The sequence below is a fragment of the Nomascus leucogenys genome, chromosome 22a (assembly GCF_006542625.1).
Source record: "Nomascus leucogenys isolate Asia chromosome 22a, Asia_NLE_v1, whole genome shotgun sequence".
Lineage (NCBI taxonomy): Eukaryota > Metazoa > Chordata > Mammalia > Primates > Hylobatidae > Nomascus > Nomascus leucogenys.
Window position 1 is genome coordinate 15517152 of NC_044402.1, and position 14410 is coordinate 15531561.

The 14410-nt window shown below is 49.9% G+C and overlaps 1 protein-coding gene across 5 annotated transcripts in view; it reads left to right on the forward strand.

Moving 5' to 3' along the window:
- NRDE2 (NRDE-2, necessary for RNA interference, domain containing) overlaps window positions 1–13566 on the forward strand; it is a 56467-nt gene extending 42901 nt beyond the window's left edge. The window contains exons 11-15 of one of the 5 annotated variants that reach the window (XR_004028070.1): window positions 980–1908; window positions 3630–3768; window positions 11023–11094; window positions 11691–11895; window positions 12836–13566. Coding sequence is in view for 3 of the 5 variants with exons in the window: in XM_003260874.3 (XP_003260922.2) it covers window positions 980–1908; window positions 3630–3768; window positions 11023–11253 (1299 nt within the window). In the remaining 2 variants the exon portion in view is untranslated. Of the gene's footprint in view, window positions 1–979; window positions 1909–3629; window positions 3769–11022 lie in introns of all 5 variants that reach the window. The other 4 variants (XR_004028071.1, XM_030804315.1, XM_030804314.1 and 1 more) reach the window with 4 other exon arrangements.
- The last annotated feature ends 844 nt before the right edge of the window (window positions 13567–14410 follow it).

The window sequence follows — 14410 nt, forward strand, 5'->3', positions numbered from 1 at the left end:
CTCTCCCTGGAACTATGCCTCAGCACCTCCTCCTCCAGTGACCCTGAAGGCACCTTGTGTGTGTTTGCCCTTCTGAGGGGCCGCAATGAAGAGGAGTAAGACAGGAACGAGTCAGGCTACCTCAGTGACTCTTGAGCTGTTTATTGTATTATCTTGCACTACCAGGTCCCCATCCTTATATGAACAATGCTCAGAATAGTTTTAAAGCAGCGTCAGAGCATTCAAGGGCTTATTAAAATAGATCAGCGTCAGGCGCGGTGGCTCACGCCTGTAATCCCAGCACTTTGGGAGGCCGAGGCGGGCGGATCACCTGAGGTCAGGAGTTCGAGACCAGCCTGGCCAACATGGCAAAACCTCATCTCTACTAAAAATGCAAAAATTAGCTGGGCGTTGTGGCGCGTGCCTGTAATTCCAGCTGCCCAGAAGGCTGAGGCAGGAGAATCGCTTGAACATGGGAGGCGGAGGTTGCCGTGAACTGAGATCGCACCATTGCACTCCAGCCTGGGTGACAGAGTGAGACTCTATCTCAAAAATAAATAATAGATAAGCTACTTATAATACTTACCTTCCTCTTTCTGCTAGAAATGAGTCTGGATCGGCTGTTCTGTCCTCTGCTGGCCACAGTTAGTACTGGCTCTCTTAGCACCCAAGTTCTGAAGCTTCAACTACAGATTATACACACCAGGTTGTATTAGTTGTTAAAATGTTGTGGCCACATCTCTTTGGAGAAGAACATTTGTAGGTAGCCTTGTTTATAGAGATTTCAGCTGGAACCCTGGATTGTAAATCTGGGGGTAGTAGTGGCCCTGGTAAAAATCCTCATTTCTTTTCCAGCTCAGAGAGCCTCAGTGTTTACCAGACCCATGATAAAGGGAGGAAGTGTAGACGCCTTCCTTCCTGTCAGTGCTTTCTACAGTTGGCAGCAGAGGACGCCTTAATTACAGAGCACCTGAAGTCATTCTTCTCTTTTTCCCTGTAGGTCATTTGGTGCCTGCACACTAAAAACAAGAAGAGATTAAAGTCACAAGGGAAGAACTGCAAAAAACTAGCCAAGAATCTCCTTAAGGAGCCAGAAAACTGCAACAACTTTTGCCTGTGGAAGCAGTATGCACATCTGGAGTGGTTGCTTGGCAACACGGAGGATGCCAGAAAAGTTTTTGACACAGCACTCGGCATGGCAGGAAGCAGAGAACTGAAAGACTCTGACCTCTGTGAGCTCAGTCTGCTCTATGCTGAGCTGGAGGTGGAGCTGTCGCCAGAAGTGAGAGGGGCCGCCACAGCCCGAGCTGTTCACATATTAACCAAGCTGACTGAGAGCAGCCCCTATGGGCCCTACACTGGACAGGTGTTGGCTGTTCACATTTTGAAAGCGCGAAAGGCTTACGAGCACGCGCTGCAGGACTGTTTGGGTGACAGCTGTGTCTCTGATCCAGCTCCCACCGATTCCTGTAGCCGCCTAATTAGCCTGGCTAAATGCTTCATGCTCTTCCAGTATTTGACCATAGGGATTGATGCTGCTGTGCGGATATACGAACAGGTGTTTGCAAAACTGAACAGTTCTGTTTTCCCAGAAGGCTCTGGCGAGGGGGACAGTGCCAGCTCCCAGAGTTGGACCAGTGTTCTCGAAGCCATCACACTGATGCACACAAGCCTGCTGAGATTCCACATGAAAGTGAGTGTTTACCCACTGGCCCCTCTGCGAGAGGCACTCTCACAGGCTTTAAAGTTGTATCCGGGCAACCAGGTTCTTTGGAGGTCCTATGTACAGATTCAGAATAAGTCCCACAGTGCCAGCAAGACCAGGAGATTTTTTGACACAATCACCAGGTCTGCCAAACCCTTGGAGCCTTGGTTGTTTGCAATTGAAGCTGAGAAACTGAGGAAGAGACTGGTGGAAACTGTCCAGAGGTAATTCCAGACCGTCCTGTTTTTGTGTCCCACAAATGTTTATGGAATGCTTGCTGTGTTCCCCCGACCTTGCTGGGTCTCAGGAATACAGGGATGAACACGGCACGGTGCCCAGAACACCTGCTGTGGGGCTGTAGGTGTCATAGAATAACGGATTGAAAGGTGAGCGAGACACAAAGTAGCAGCGCCTCTCAGGAGAGGGGTTGGTGGCTGTCGCCTGGGTGTGCTTCTGGGGAGTGTGAATGTTGCTTCTGTGTGCATGGGTGGTGGCCATCAGACCATGGGAATGCTGAGAAGCCATCACGAAAGCCTGATGGCTAAGAGCACAGGGGCCAGGTGGCAGCTCTCTGGATTCCAGTGCCAGCTCTTCTCGGCTGGGTGAACTTGAGCAGGCCACTTCCTCTCTCATAGCTCCCTCTCTGTCAGATAGCAATGAAGAACCTACTTCATAGGGTCTCTCTGAGGGGTCAATGAGGTAAGTGCTTGGCACAAAGTGTGTAGTGACTGGGAGCTTCTGTCAGCATTCCTAGTGACAGAAGTGTCATGTTTAAATTCCATCTTTGATACGATATTTTCTTATTTTATTTTATTTTTATTTTTTGACACAGGGTCTCACTCTGTCGCTCAGGCTGGAGTGCAGTGGTGCAGTCTCAGCTCACTGCAGCCTTGACCTCCTGGGCTCAAGTGATTCTCCCACCTCAGTCTCCCCGGTAGCTGGAACTATAGGCATCACCATGCCTGGCTAATTTTTTTATTTTTTATTTTTTGTAGAGACGGGGTTTTGGCATATTGCCCAGACTGGTCTCCATCTCCTGAGCTTAAGCAATCCTCCCATCTTAGCCTTCCAAAGTGCTGTGATTATAGGAGGGAGCCACAGCACCCGGCCTGATCCAGTATTTTCTCTCTAAAGGTTAAATGTTAATCTGGGGGACACATTAGCTTAGGCATCATTGTTTTCCGAGAATCTTTGCTGTTGCTTCACTCTGACGTTATAAGCCAAAATTGTCTTTGAATAATATTTCACTTGTTTTTTATTTCTTCCATTGGGATTTTTTCACTCCATGTGAGCCTTGCTTTCTCTATTATAAATCAAAAGGTCTTTTCTTCCTGTAAAGTAGAATTTGCATTCTGCTGATTAAAGGGTAGCTTTCTTTCTCTTTTTTTTTTTTTTTTTTTTTTTGAGACGGAGTCTCACTCTGTTGCCCAGGCTGGAATGCAGTGGCGTGATCTCAGCTCACTGCAACCTCCGCCTCCCAGGTTCAAGCAATTCTCCTGCCTCAGCCTCCCGAGTAGCTGGGACTACAGGCACCAGCTAATTTTTGTATTTTTAGTAGAGATGAGGTTTCACCATATTGGCCAGGCTGGTCTCGAACTCCTGACCTTGTGATCCACCCACCTCGGCCTCCCACAGTGCTGGGATTACAGGTGTGAGCCATCGCGCCCAGCAAAGGGTAGCTTTCTTTAGAAAACGGAAGCGAGCGGGTTTTTGTGTGACTTCAAGACAGATTCGGTGTGGAGTGGAAACCACAGAACTCTGGCCTGTGCCTTCTCCTGGCCTTGGAGAAGCCCCGTACACAGCGCCCTACGCCTGAGGGACAGCTCTCCCCTGACTCTCTCTGATCTGGTTGTTGCTGACACTTGTCATCACTAAGGCGTCTCTTCCTCCTGTGATGTAGGATGAGAGAGCTTGTGTCAGAGTCACGTGAGCCTTTGCCTTGCAGGTTAGACAGTAGAGAGATCCATGCCACAATTCCTGAGACCGGCTTAATGCATCGGATCCAAGCCCTGTTTGAAAATGCCCTGTGCAGCGACAGTGGCAGCCAGTGCCCCTTGCTGTGGAGGATGTATTTGAACTTTCTGGTAAGAAAATGTTGAGATGTTTTGTGTTCATGCAGAGCTCTACCTCTTCCTTTGTAAATGAGAAAGTATGGGTGTCCAGTAGCCCCTGCCCAGGAGAGCTGGGAGGCCATATTTCACTCTCATCTTCTTGGCATTGGTGAATCTCTAAGAAATCCTGATGGAATAATGTCAGATCTCTCAGGACTTGGGAAGAGGTTGCAAGTGGTGCATCTCCTCAAAATATTTGGTAGAACGAAGTTGAAGAGTAGTTACTGGGCTATTCAGTGCAATAGGATTTAATGTGGGTTTCTCTGAATTGACTTAAGTCGGCAACTTGCAAAATGGTCTAAGAGCTTTCCTTTGAAAGAGACCTATATTCTTTGCCATTCTGCTCATAAGAATTTCTAGGTCCTGATTGTTTTGTTATTAAAAGAAAAGGTTCAGGCTGGGTGCAGTGGTTCAGGCCTGTAGTCCCAGCACTTTCGGAGGCCAAGGTGGGAAAATTGCTTGAGCCCAGGAGTTCGAGACCAGCCTAAGCAAGATGGCGATACTCCATCTCTACAAAAAAATTTAAAAATTAGCTGGGCATGGTGGTGTGAGCCTTTGGTCCCAGCTACACCAGAGGTTGAGGCAGGAGGATTCCTTGAGCCCAGGAGTTTGAGGTGGCAGTGAGCTATGATCACACCACTGCACTCCGGCCTGGGCGACAAAATGAGACCTTGTCTCTTAAAAAAAAAAACAATGTAATCTAGGATGTAATTTTTAAAATCAACATTTCCAGCTGGGCATGGTGGCTCATGCCTGTAATCCCAGCACTTCGGGAGGCCAAGGCAGGCGGATCACCTGAGGTCAGGAGTTCGAGGCCAGCCTGGCCATCATGGCGAAACCCCGTCTCTACTAAAAATACAAAAATTAGCTGAGTGTGGTGGTATGCGCCTGTAATCCCAGCCACCTGGGAGGCTAAGGCAGGAGGGTCACTGGAACCCGGGAGGCAGAGGCTGCAGTGAGCCAAGGTCATGCCACTGTACTCCAGCCTGAATGACAGAGTGAGACTCCATCTCAAAAAAAAAAAAAAATCAACATTTCCCTTTTTTTTCTTTTTTTTTTTAAGACAAGGTCTTATTCTGTTGCCCAGGCTGGAGTGCAGTAGTGTGGGATCTCGGCTCACTGCAACCTCTGCCTCCCAGGTTCAAGCGATTCTCCTGCCTCAGCCTCCTGAGTAGCTGGGATTACAGGCGTGAGTCCAGCTTATTTTTGCATTTTTAGTAGAGATGAGATTTTGCCATGTTGGCCAGACTGGTCTCGAAATCCTGACCTCAAGTGATCCGCCTGTCTCATCCTCTGAAAGTGCTGGGATTACAGGTGCGAGCCACTGCGCCCGGCCTAAAATCGACATTTCTAAAGCAGCTTTGTGTTCATTTAAAAGTACCATAGAGATTAAATATGGTGAGACACCATTTAATTTTGTGAATGTGAATGTACAAGCTGAAAGGTGGCTCTTTGGCTTAATAGAATCTGTGAATTGGCTCAGCCTTGGGTTAAAGGCCTGGCATTGGGCTGGGCCTTGTTTACTGTAATACATCTGTTGCCAAGTTGCACTTTTTTTTAGAAACACAGTCTTCTAGGCCTCTTGCTTTAGTTCAAGGGTACTCAGTCATATCCAAATGGTCTTTAAAGAATATTGTACGTTTCGGAAATCAAAAGTGATCTTCCTGGCCAGGCGTGGTGGCTCATGCCTGTGATCCCAGCACTTTGGGAGGCTAAGGCAGCCGGATCACCTGAGGTCAGGAGTTCGAGACCAGCCTGGCCAACGTGGCAAAACCCCGTCACTACTAAAAATACAAAAAAAAATTAGCTGGATGTGGTGGCATCTGTAATCCTAGCTACTTGGGAGGCTCAGGCAGGAGAATCGCTTGAACCAGGGAGGTTGCAGTGAGCTGCAGACGGAGGTTGCAGTGAGCTGAGATCGCACCACTGCACTCCTGCCTGGGTGACAGGTTGAGACCCTGTCTCAAAAACAAAAAACAAAAAACAAACCAAAGTGACCTTCCTTACTCATAAATCTTACGTATATATCTGAAGATTTCCATAGGATAAATTCTCAAAACTTGATCGTGTTACACATGACAAAACTGGAGTGTAAAGAGATACAGAGCGAGTATCTGTATCTGTTGGGCCCCCATTCATTCCTGTCTTTGATTCCAGAATTCATCGGGTGTGTCTCTCTGACCTCTGGACGGAGCCAGGCACTGAAGGCCTGAGGGGCTGGGTGGGACCCGTGACCTCAGGACAGGTGCTTATGGGCACACTCAGGAATAATGGGCACATTCTTGGGGGCAGAAGTTGGCATCAAAAATGAATTACCAAGTCCGGGTGTGGTAGCTCACGCCTGTAATCCCAGCACTTTGGGAGGCCAAGGTGGGTGGATCATGAGGTCAGGAGATTGAGACCATCCTGGCTGATACGGTGAAACCCCGTCTCTACTAAAAATACAAAAAATTAGCCGGGCGTGGTGGCGGGTGCCTGTGATCCCAGCTACTCGGGAGGCTGAGGCAGGGGAATCACTTGAACCCGGGAGGCGGAGGCTGCAGTGAGCCAAGATTGCGCCACTGCACTCCAGCCTGGGTGACAGAGCGAGACTCCGTCTCAAAAAAAAAAAAAAAACTGCAAAAGTTTATGCATTTCTCTTAACATTTATTCTTCAGACCCAGAAGCTCTGATCTTATGGTTTGACTCATGTGTGAGCTGGAAACTTGCAGGCAGGATGCTGCTGTTAGTAGAGACAACAGTTTGAGGCAGCAGAGTCAGGAGCCCAGGGTTTTAGTGAAACCTCCGCTCCTGTCATCAGGCTGCTTAGCTGAGGGAGCAGAGCAGATGCTCCCTGATATCCCCAGCATAAAGATTCCACCCATCTTTACATTTAAAATGGTGGAGCTTGCGCATTTGCCAGTTTAACTTACCCAGTCTTTTACAGGTAGAGGCAGGGTAAGGTGCAAATGTACAATATTTTTACTAAGAATCTGCCATGAGCCTAGTTTGGTTGGGTTGTAGACAAAAAGTGCTTATTGGCTTTGAAAAAAAGATCTGGCCCCTTAGAGAATTTCTCTCGTTTTGGAAAGGTAGTATTGGAACTCAGGACTAATTAGAGCAGAGACTGCCCCTAGCAGTTCCTGAGGCATCTGGGCAGGCTCCTAGCACTTTGTTAACACAGTGAAAAATCACATTAGGGCCAGCATGCAAGGTGAAGGTAGCAAGTGCCTGAAGAGGCAGGAGAAGGGAGCCTTGCAGGCCCGGGGGAAGGCTAAGGCTCCCTGGAGGAGGGCTGTGAGGTTGGTTGTACGATTGTGCCTTTTCGTGTATATGTGCACATACATGCATGCTTATACATATGCACATACATATACTCTTGAAACATGCATGCAAGCTTATTTGCTTGCTTGCACTTTTTTCCCTGTAAAAATGTTTGAAGGAGTTCGGGTGTTCAAGACCAGCCTGGCCAATATGGAGAAACCCCATCTCTACTAAAAATACAAAATTAGCTGGGTGTAGTGGCACATGTCTGTAATCCCAGCTACTCGGGAAGCTGAGGCAGGAGAATCACTTGAACCCGGGAGGCGGAGGTTGTGGTGAGCTGAGATCGCACCACCGCACTCCAGCCTAGGCAACAAGAGTGAAACTCCATCTCAAAAAAAAAAAGTGAAGGAATTAAAGCTTATCTTGGCCACGGAGAATATGGGAGGGAAAGGAATTAGACAAACAGCAATTAAAATTTTCCACTAATGTTGGAATTTAGCAGGTTAAAACCTTGTTTTTAGGAGAGACTTTCATATGTGCTGTTTTGCATATACATTAACACTCTCAGCCAAACTTTTTTTTTTTGAGATAGGGTCTTAGTCTATTGCCCAGGCTGCTGGAGTGCAATGGCACTATCACGACTCACTGCAGCCTCAACCTCCTGGGCTCATGCAATCCTCTCACGTCAGCCTCCTGAGTAGCTGGGACTACAGGCATGCACGACCATGCCTGGCTGTTTTTTTAACTTTTTGTAAAGATGGGGTCTCACATGTTGTCCAGGCTAGCCTCAAACTCCTGGGCTCAAGCAGTCCATTCACCTCAGCCTCCCAAAGTGTTCAGATTATGGGCGTGAGCCACTGCGCCTGGCTTGTTTATTGTTTTGTTGTTTTAGCTAAAATTGCAGTTTTTTCAAGATACTTAAAATCCTTTAATTTGGTCATCTACTACACAATAAAGAAGGAACTATGAGTATATAAGCCACTTAGCTGATTTCATGGGATTAATGAAAGACGTCTTAAATAAAAAGGGCGCAGTGGCATTTCTGAATTGTGAATCATTAGATTTCCTTTTACCCTCTGGTATAATTTCTTCCATCCTGTTGACAGCTGGCAGGAGTCGGTATATATTGAAAGGCCATCATTTACAAGAGCTGGTGGGAGGGAAAAGAATCCCCCTGAGTTCTATCAGAGATAAAATAAACCTCTCAGCAGAGTGTCAGTCTTCTCTCAGGAGCACATGGAGGGAGCATTATAGAAATGCATCTTTTTTTGTTTGGACAAGGTTGGTTATATTTTGTTAAATTACTTAAAAAATTGTATAAGCTAACAGTTGCTCAGATTTGTTTATAAGGAGATAAAAAAAGAGAATCAAAAGTTGCAAAAGCCTTAAGACCTTCAGCTTCCTCGTTTTTTAGAGATGTTGCTTCCTCCGTGGGGAGGTGGCACACATCTGCTAAGAAGGTAGACAAATTCCAAAACAAGTGATTACGAAGCACCAAATAGCTTCTCTACAAGGAGGACTCAAACACTTGGGACGTTAGTGATGCGGCCAATGGGCAGCTGCCCACCACTGTCACTCGCCTCCCCTGTGGTCGTGCAGGGGAGAATTATCATGGCCTAGCTCAGGTCTGAGTCATAAGCATTTTTTGTTTTTTTGAGACAGGTTCTTGCTCTGTCATGCAGGCTGGAATGTGCTGGCACAGTCTCGGCTCACTGCAGCCTCAGCCTCCTGAGCTCAAGCAATCCCCACACCTTAGCTGGGATCACAGGTGCGCACCACTGTGCTGGGCTAATTTTTGTGTTTTTGTAGAGACAGCATTTTGCCATGTTGCCCAGGCTGGTCTCAAACTACTGAGCTCAAGCAGTCTGCCTGCTTTAGCCTCCCAAAGTGCTGGGATTATAGGCGTGAGCCACCGTGCCCAGCCAGCGTCTTGTTGGCCGAGTTCTTCAGATGGTTTGTATGAGATTCGGTTCCTGGGGCTTCGTGTGAGGGAAGCGGCCTCTGTGTGAAGTCTCCATTCCTGCTTCCCTCTGGGAGACTGCCCTTGGCCGATGACACACACACTCGGGCACCCATCACGGCAGTTCTGCTCCTCCATTAGCTGTTTTCTTAGGTTCCCAGCAAAGACCCTGTTGGTTCCCTGAGATGCTCCCAGTCCACCTGAGGAGACATTTACCTGGACACAATCCCGTAGGGTGCAGACACAGTACCATGGGAACTCCAGCAAAGAAGAGCTGCCCCCTCTGTTATGTTTCAGTCCTGACTTAGGACTTTCATGAGGGGTCTTAGTTGTCAATTCAGGAGGTGAGAAAGGAGGACCAGGAGAGCCAGATAGTGCCCATGAACTCTTCCCTCCCTCGAGACTCTGCGCCAGTCAGAGGTCAAAGGTACACGCAGGCCACGTCTCAGAATATGAAATCATGGACGGAAGCCACACATGGTCACCACCAAGATTTCACTTGGCATCGAGCCCTTCCATACCTCCGTACAGTGAGGGCATCTCCAGCACTGATGGAGGCTAGCCAGCTGTGTACCTGGATTTGTTGGGTTCCGGGATTAGCTGCATGGTTGAGAAAGCACGGTCTTAAAGTTTTTCTTTTTTCTTTCAAAAAGGACAAAAAAAGCTTACATTTCATCAGTATCTTAGGAAAGGACCCTGAAGTATGTTAGCATGGGAAGGAAAGACAGCGCTCAATGGCTCTTTGGTTATAAATTCAGAGGCTCAGCCTCAGAACTGGAGGCTCCCACCAGGGAGGACACGCAGGAGTCCTCCGAGCCTCACAGCTGGCCCTGTGCGTGGCACTCGCAGAGGCTGGGGAAAGACTGGGCCTTGCCTGAAGCAAGGTTATCACAGTTCCGTCCCTGTGACTGTGGGAGTTAACAGTTGAGAAGGACCGGCCATGGAGTCCCGGCTACTTGGGAGACTGAGGTGGGAGGACTGCTTGAGCCCAGAAGATCAAGGCCAGCCTGGGCAACATAGACAGTGAAAAAAAAAAAAACAAAAACAAACAAACAAAAAACATTGAAAAGGGAGTGAGGCCATCCTTGGTAGATGGAGTTCCTGAGATGTAAATTGGAGATTGGAGTCCCTGGATGCCACTGTTCACGTTTCTGGGAAGCCGGTCAGCAGCCCTCACTGGGCTGGATGCTGTGCCCCGGCCGCTTGGTTGGGCAGGGCCGGTGTCCCCTAGAACCTTCTGAGGGAGGGGAGCCTGAAGGACAGGGTGGGTGGAAACGGAGACTCCACAAGCCCTGCCTGTGCCCACTCCTGGCTGCACAGCCAGCTACCTGTGGAGCTGCCCGTGTCGGCTGTGATTCCTTGGAGGGCTTGAGAGGGGCTGTTGTCAGCGGAGGTCCCAGGCTGGGTCTCCTTCCACACTGGGCTGGGAAGGAGGCTGTGTGGCTGAGTCAAGACCGAGGGTTTTATATCTGGAGAGAACACGTGCTGAATATCCACACAGATACTGAGATTGCTGATGGAACTTGCACCTTTCGTAAGGTCAGTGATCACAGTCCTGGCCGTCTCGTTTCTCTAAAAGATAGTTTTCAGAAAATGGCAAGTATTAAAGCAAGTGTCTTCTCTATGTTTTCTAAGATAAGTATTGTAGAAGATTTTCTCTATTCGTATAATGTCTTCAGCCTCATCTCACCGACACTCCTTGGTTTCAGGCACTGTTACTAACACCCAGACATGACAGCCTACAGCAAAGGAGGAGATCCGAGACTTTAAAAAGTCAGTAGTGTTCAGGGTTGACACTCTGGGGCCATTTGAAGGGGAGGAAACAACCCCAACACAGCAGTGGCTTCTGAGTGCTCCCTGGCACCTGCCCCTGTCCCACGGCCACCGTGACGGTGCCAGGCCCTCTGCACAGGTGGGCTCACTGCAGCTGAGGGCTTGTGCCCGTCATCCAGGGGCATTTGTGTAGCCTTAGCCTCTATGTGTCAACTAATCATGTTTGTATTTTCTCCCCCTCACCTCAGGTTTCCTTAGGAAATAAAGAAAGAAGCAAAGGTGTATTCTACAAAGCACTTCAGAATTGTCCTTGGGCAAAGGTAAGTGTTAAAGGCCATGGTGTCTTCAGCTTCCCAAAGACTTCCCGCCAGGTCTCCGTCCAGCTAGTGTCTTCCTGGCCTGCCCCGCGGTACTGGGGATGCTCGGCTCATGGATGCCATACCCTGTCCCAAGGTACATCCAGAGCCTTTTCCTGGTGAAACTGTCCCCTGTGGAGTCAGAGCCTGGCCCTGCCTGGGGCTGGTGCTTCATGGAAGTGTTGCTGTGGGTAGCTGGTTTCCCAGCATTTGGTCAGAGTCCAGCCCAGATGCTGAAAGAGTTGGGATCATGTCCCAGCCCGGCTGTGAGAGCCCAGGTCAGGTGACACTCAGAAGTGAAACTGAGGGCGATGGCCAGCAATTCCTGGACCCCTTTTAAAAGAGAAGGCCTTGCTTGGCGTTTGCTCACTTTTGCAAGTTCAATGTCCTTCCTGAACATGCCCAGTGCTGCCTGAGTTAAAGTGTGAGCCAAGGGGAGCAGGGGCCGTGGAGGGCGACAGGAGGGCAGGGTCACCAGGAACCTGGCCCTTGCTTCCTGAGCTCCTCCAGGCTGACAGGAAGTGGCGGCTGAGTGGGGTGGCCTTCCTGCCTGCCCCTAGGTGTTGTACCTGGATGCTGTGGAGTACTTCCCCGATGAGATGCAGGAGATCCTGGACCTGATGACTGAGAAGGAGCTCCGGGTGCGCCTGCCGCTGGAGGAGCTGGAGCTGCTGCTGGAGGATTAGAGAGCAGCAGGGAAATGGGCTGTGCCTGCGAGGCCAAGTTACCCACCCTGCGGAGCTAGGAGGCGCGAGCGGAGAACGGGTGTGTTAGGAGAACTCGGCTTTTGAAATGTTCTTTCTCGATAGTAATAACGTGGGCTGCCAGCCTCTCACATCTTCCACACTTTTTGGGTGGGTAAATGACACAAAAGCTATTTACATATTATATATGTGAATATGTGTATATATGTACATAGCCAGAGAGTCATGCCAAGTGGTCGTTAAACCGATGATGATTGAGGTGTGGCAGCGTCCTTGCTCATTCTCTGCCTGTACGCAGCCAGCACCGGCCCCCGCACGGTGAATGTATCCCCTCCGCTGGCGTCGTGGTAGTCCTGCCAGGCCCTCTCTGAGATGAAGGTCTGGTTTTTCAGCACTAGGATGTCTTCCCCAGGCTGGTGAGCAGGAGATTTTGCTCGTGTTCAGACCCGCAGTTAACGCTTAGTGTTCCGGCCCGCACGCAGTGTGTGGAAAGTTCCCTGAGCTTACCCCGGCGGCAATGCCTCCGCCTGGAGCTGGAGGGGCAGCGTGCCCTGGGGCTGCTGAAAAACTCAGGCCTGACCCTATGGAGTCAGAACCCGCTCTCCAGCAGGTCCCAGGCCACTTGAGTGTGGAAGGCTGCCTGGGGCAGTGGCAGCCTCTGCGGGAAGCCTGCTCCCAAGCCGTCTAGGAGCCGAGCACGCTGTACCGCCAGCCCCAGCCCTGCCTGCATGAGGGGCCCGGCACGCTTGTGCAGCAACACTGCTTACACTATGAAGGCCAAGGCTGGCCCGGTTCTGGTGTTGCGTTTGAGGGCTGTGAACAGAATGAAATGTCAACATCCATCTTTCAGACTTGTTCTGCCTCCGAATAGAGTTTTAGTGCTGAGTCATTTTCACTATTAACATATGGCTGGGAGGAATGGTTTTCTTATCTTCTCTGAGCTCTAGACTGGCTAGCTTCTCTCTGGCTTTTTTTGTTTTATTTTGTTTTCCTCTCTTTAGAATTGCTGTATACTTGTATCTCCTCCGCACCACGTTTAGAAAAGCCAGTGTGTAATTTTGGCTGGTAACTGATGGACACGGCGGGCAGCGGCGGGCAGCAGCAGGCAGGGCAGCGCACGAGAGCGCCTCCCAGGGCACGGTGGGAAACTGGCCAGCCTAGCCCCGCTACTGCCCTCTCCTGCTCATCCCCAGTCCCTGAGCTACAGGTGGCTGTAGGCAGAAGCCCACTGGGTGTTCCTTAGCGACAGACAGGTCGTCACCTGCTCCCCTTGATGCCTTTTCACAGAAACAACCCTCAACTTGAGGAAGTTGAGAGCTCGACTCCAAGGTGGACTTGCTCCCCCTCCCCGAGAGCTGACTGGCTTGAACTGTCATGAGTTCCTGGCTGCCCACAAAGAGGGACCTTCTCCACCCTTGTCCTCTGCGCGGGGCGGACATCAGCCAGATACATCACAGACCTGATTGGGGGCAGGGAGTAAGGAAGTCCAGGACCAAACCATGCTCCCCATGACAGCAGCTGGTGCCTCAGTCCCCATCTGACTCATGTTTCTTCTCATCTGGTTCAGAACTTAGAAGGGCGTGGCCTCTGATCAGCTGGTTCCCTCAAACCCCAGTGGCAACCTGTCCCTTGAGAGCCAGGAATGGCTCTTAGCAGTGGGCAGTGAGCCCTCGAGAGGATAAAGCGGCTGCTCGAACAGATTGCGAGCACATTACTTGCTGCATGGGAAGAGGCTTAAAACAAATCAAAGATTCCTTAAGGGCATTTTACAGAAAACAAGATGTCAAGAGCATCACTGTTGTTATTTAAAAGCCTGTTTGAGGCCGGGCGCGGTGGCTCACGTCTGTAATCCCAGCACTTTCGGAGGCTGAGGCGCATGGATCACAAGGTCAGGAGATCGAGACCATCCTGGCTAACACGGTGAAACCCCCGTCTCTACTAAAAATACAAAAAATTAGCCAGGCGTGGTGGCGGGCACCTGTAGTCTCAGCTGCTTGGAAGGCTAAGGCAGGAGAATGGCGTGAACCTGGGAGGCAGAGCTTGCAGTGAGCCAAGATCACGCCACTGCACTCCAGCCTGGGCGACACGGCGAGACTCCGTCTCCAAAAAAAAAAAAAAAAAAAGCCTGTTTGAGATTGCTGACATGAAGTTCTGAAAGACGACTACGTGCCTCCCAAGACTAACCGTCGGCTCAGAGGGCTGAGAAGGGGGTTCTGAGCTCAAGTCAAACAGTGGCTCATGCGTTTCATCGGTAACGCTCGTCATTTCCCCAAAGAAGTCACTGATCACATCAGACCACAGGGGTTGGCCCACCTCAGGTTTGGGACAGTGTTCTTTCCTGGAATGAAGCAGTGGCAATGCCTCTGGCACAGGATTGCTGGGCCTGCAGGAGGCCGGGAGGTACCTCTGTGCTGTGTCCCCAGTTGGAGGAGGCAGCTACTACTTGTAAGGCACGCATATTATTTTGCATTGGAAAAGTGAAGATGGGCTTGCTGCAGAGGGAGTGATGGCAGAGTTCACCTTGAATGGTTCTACTGAGGAAGGGCTCCAAAGAGCCATGGGTTTTCCATAGGCAG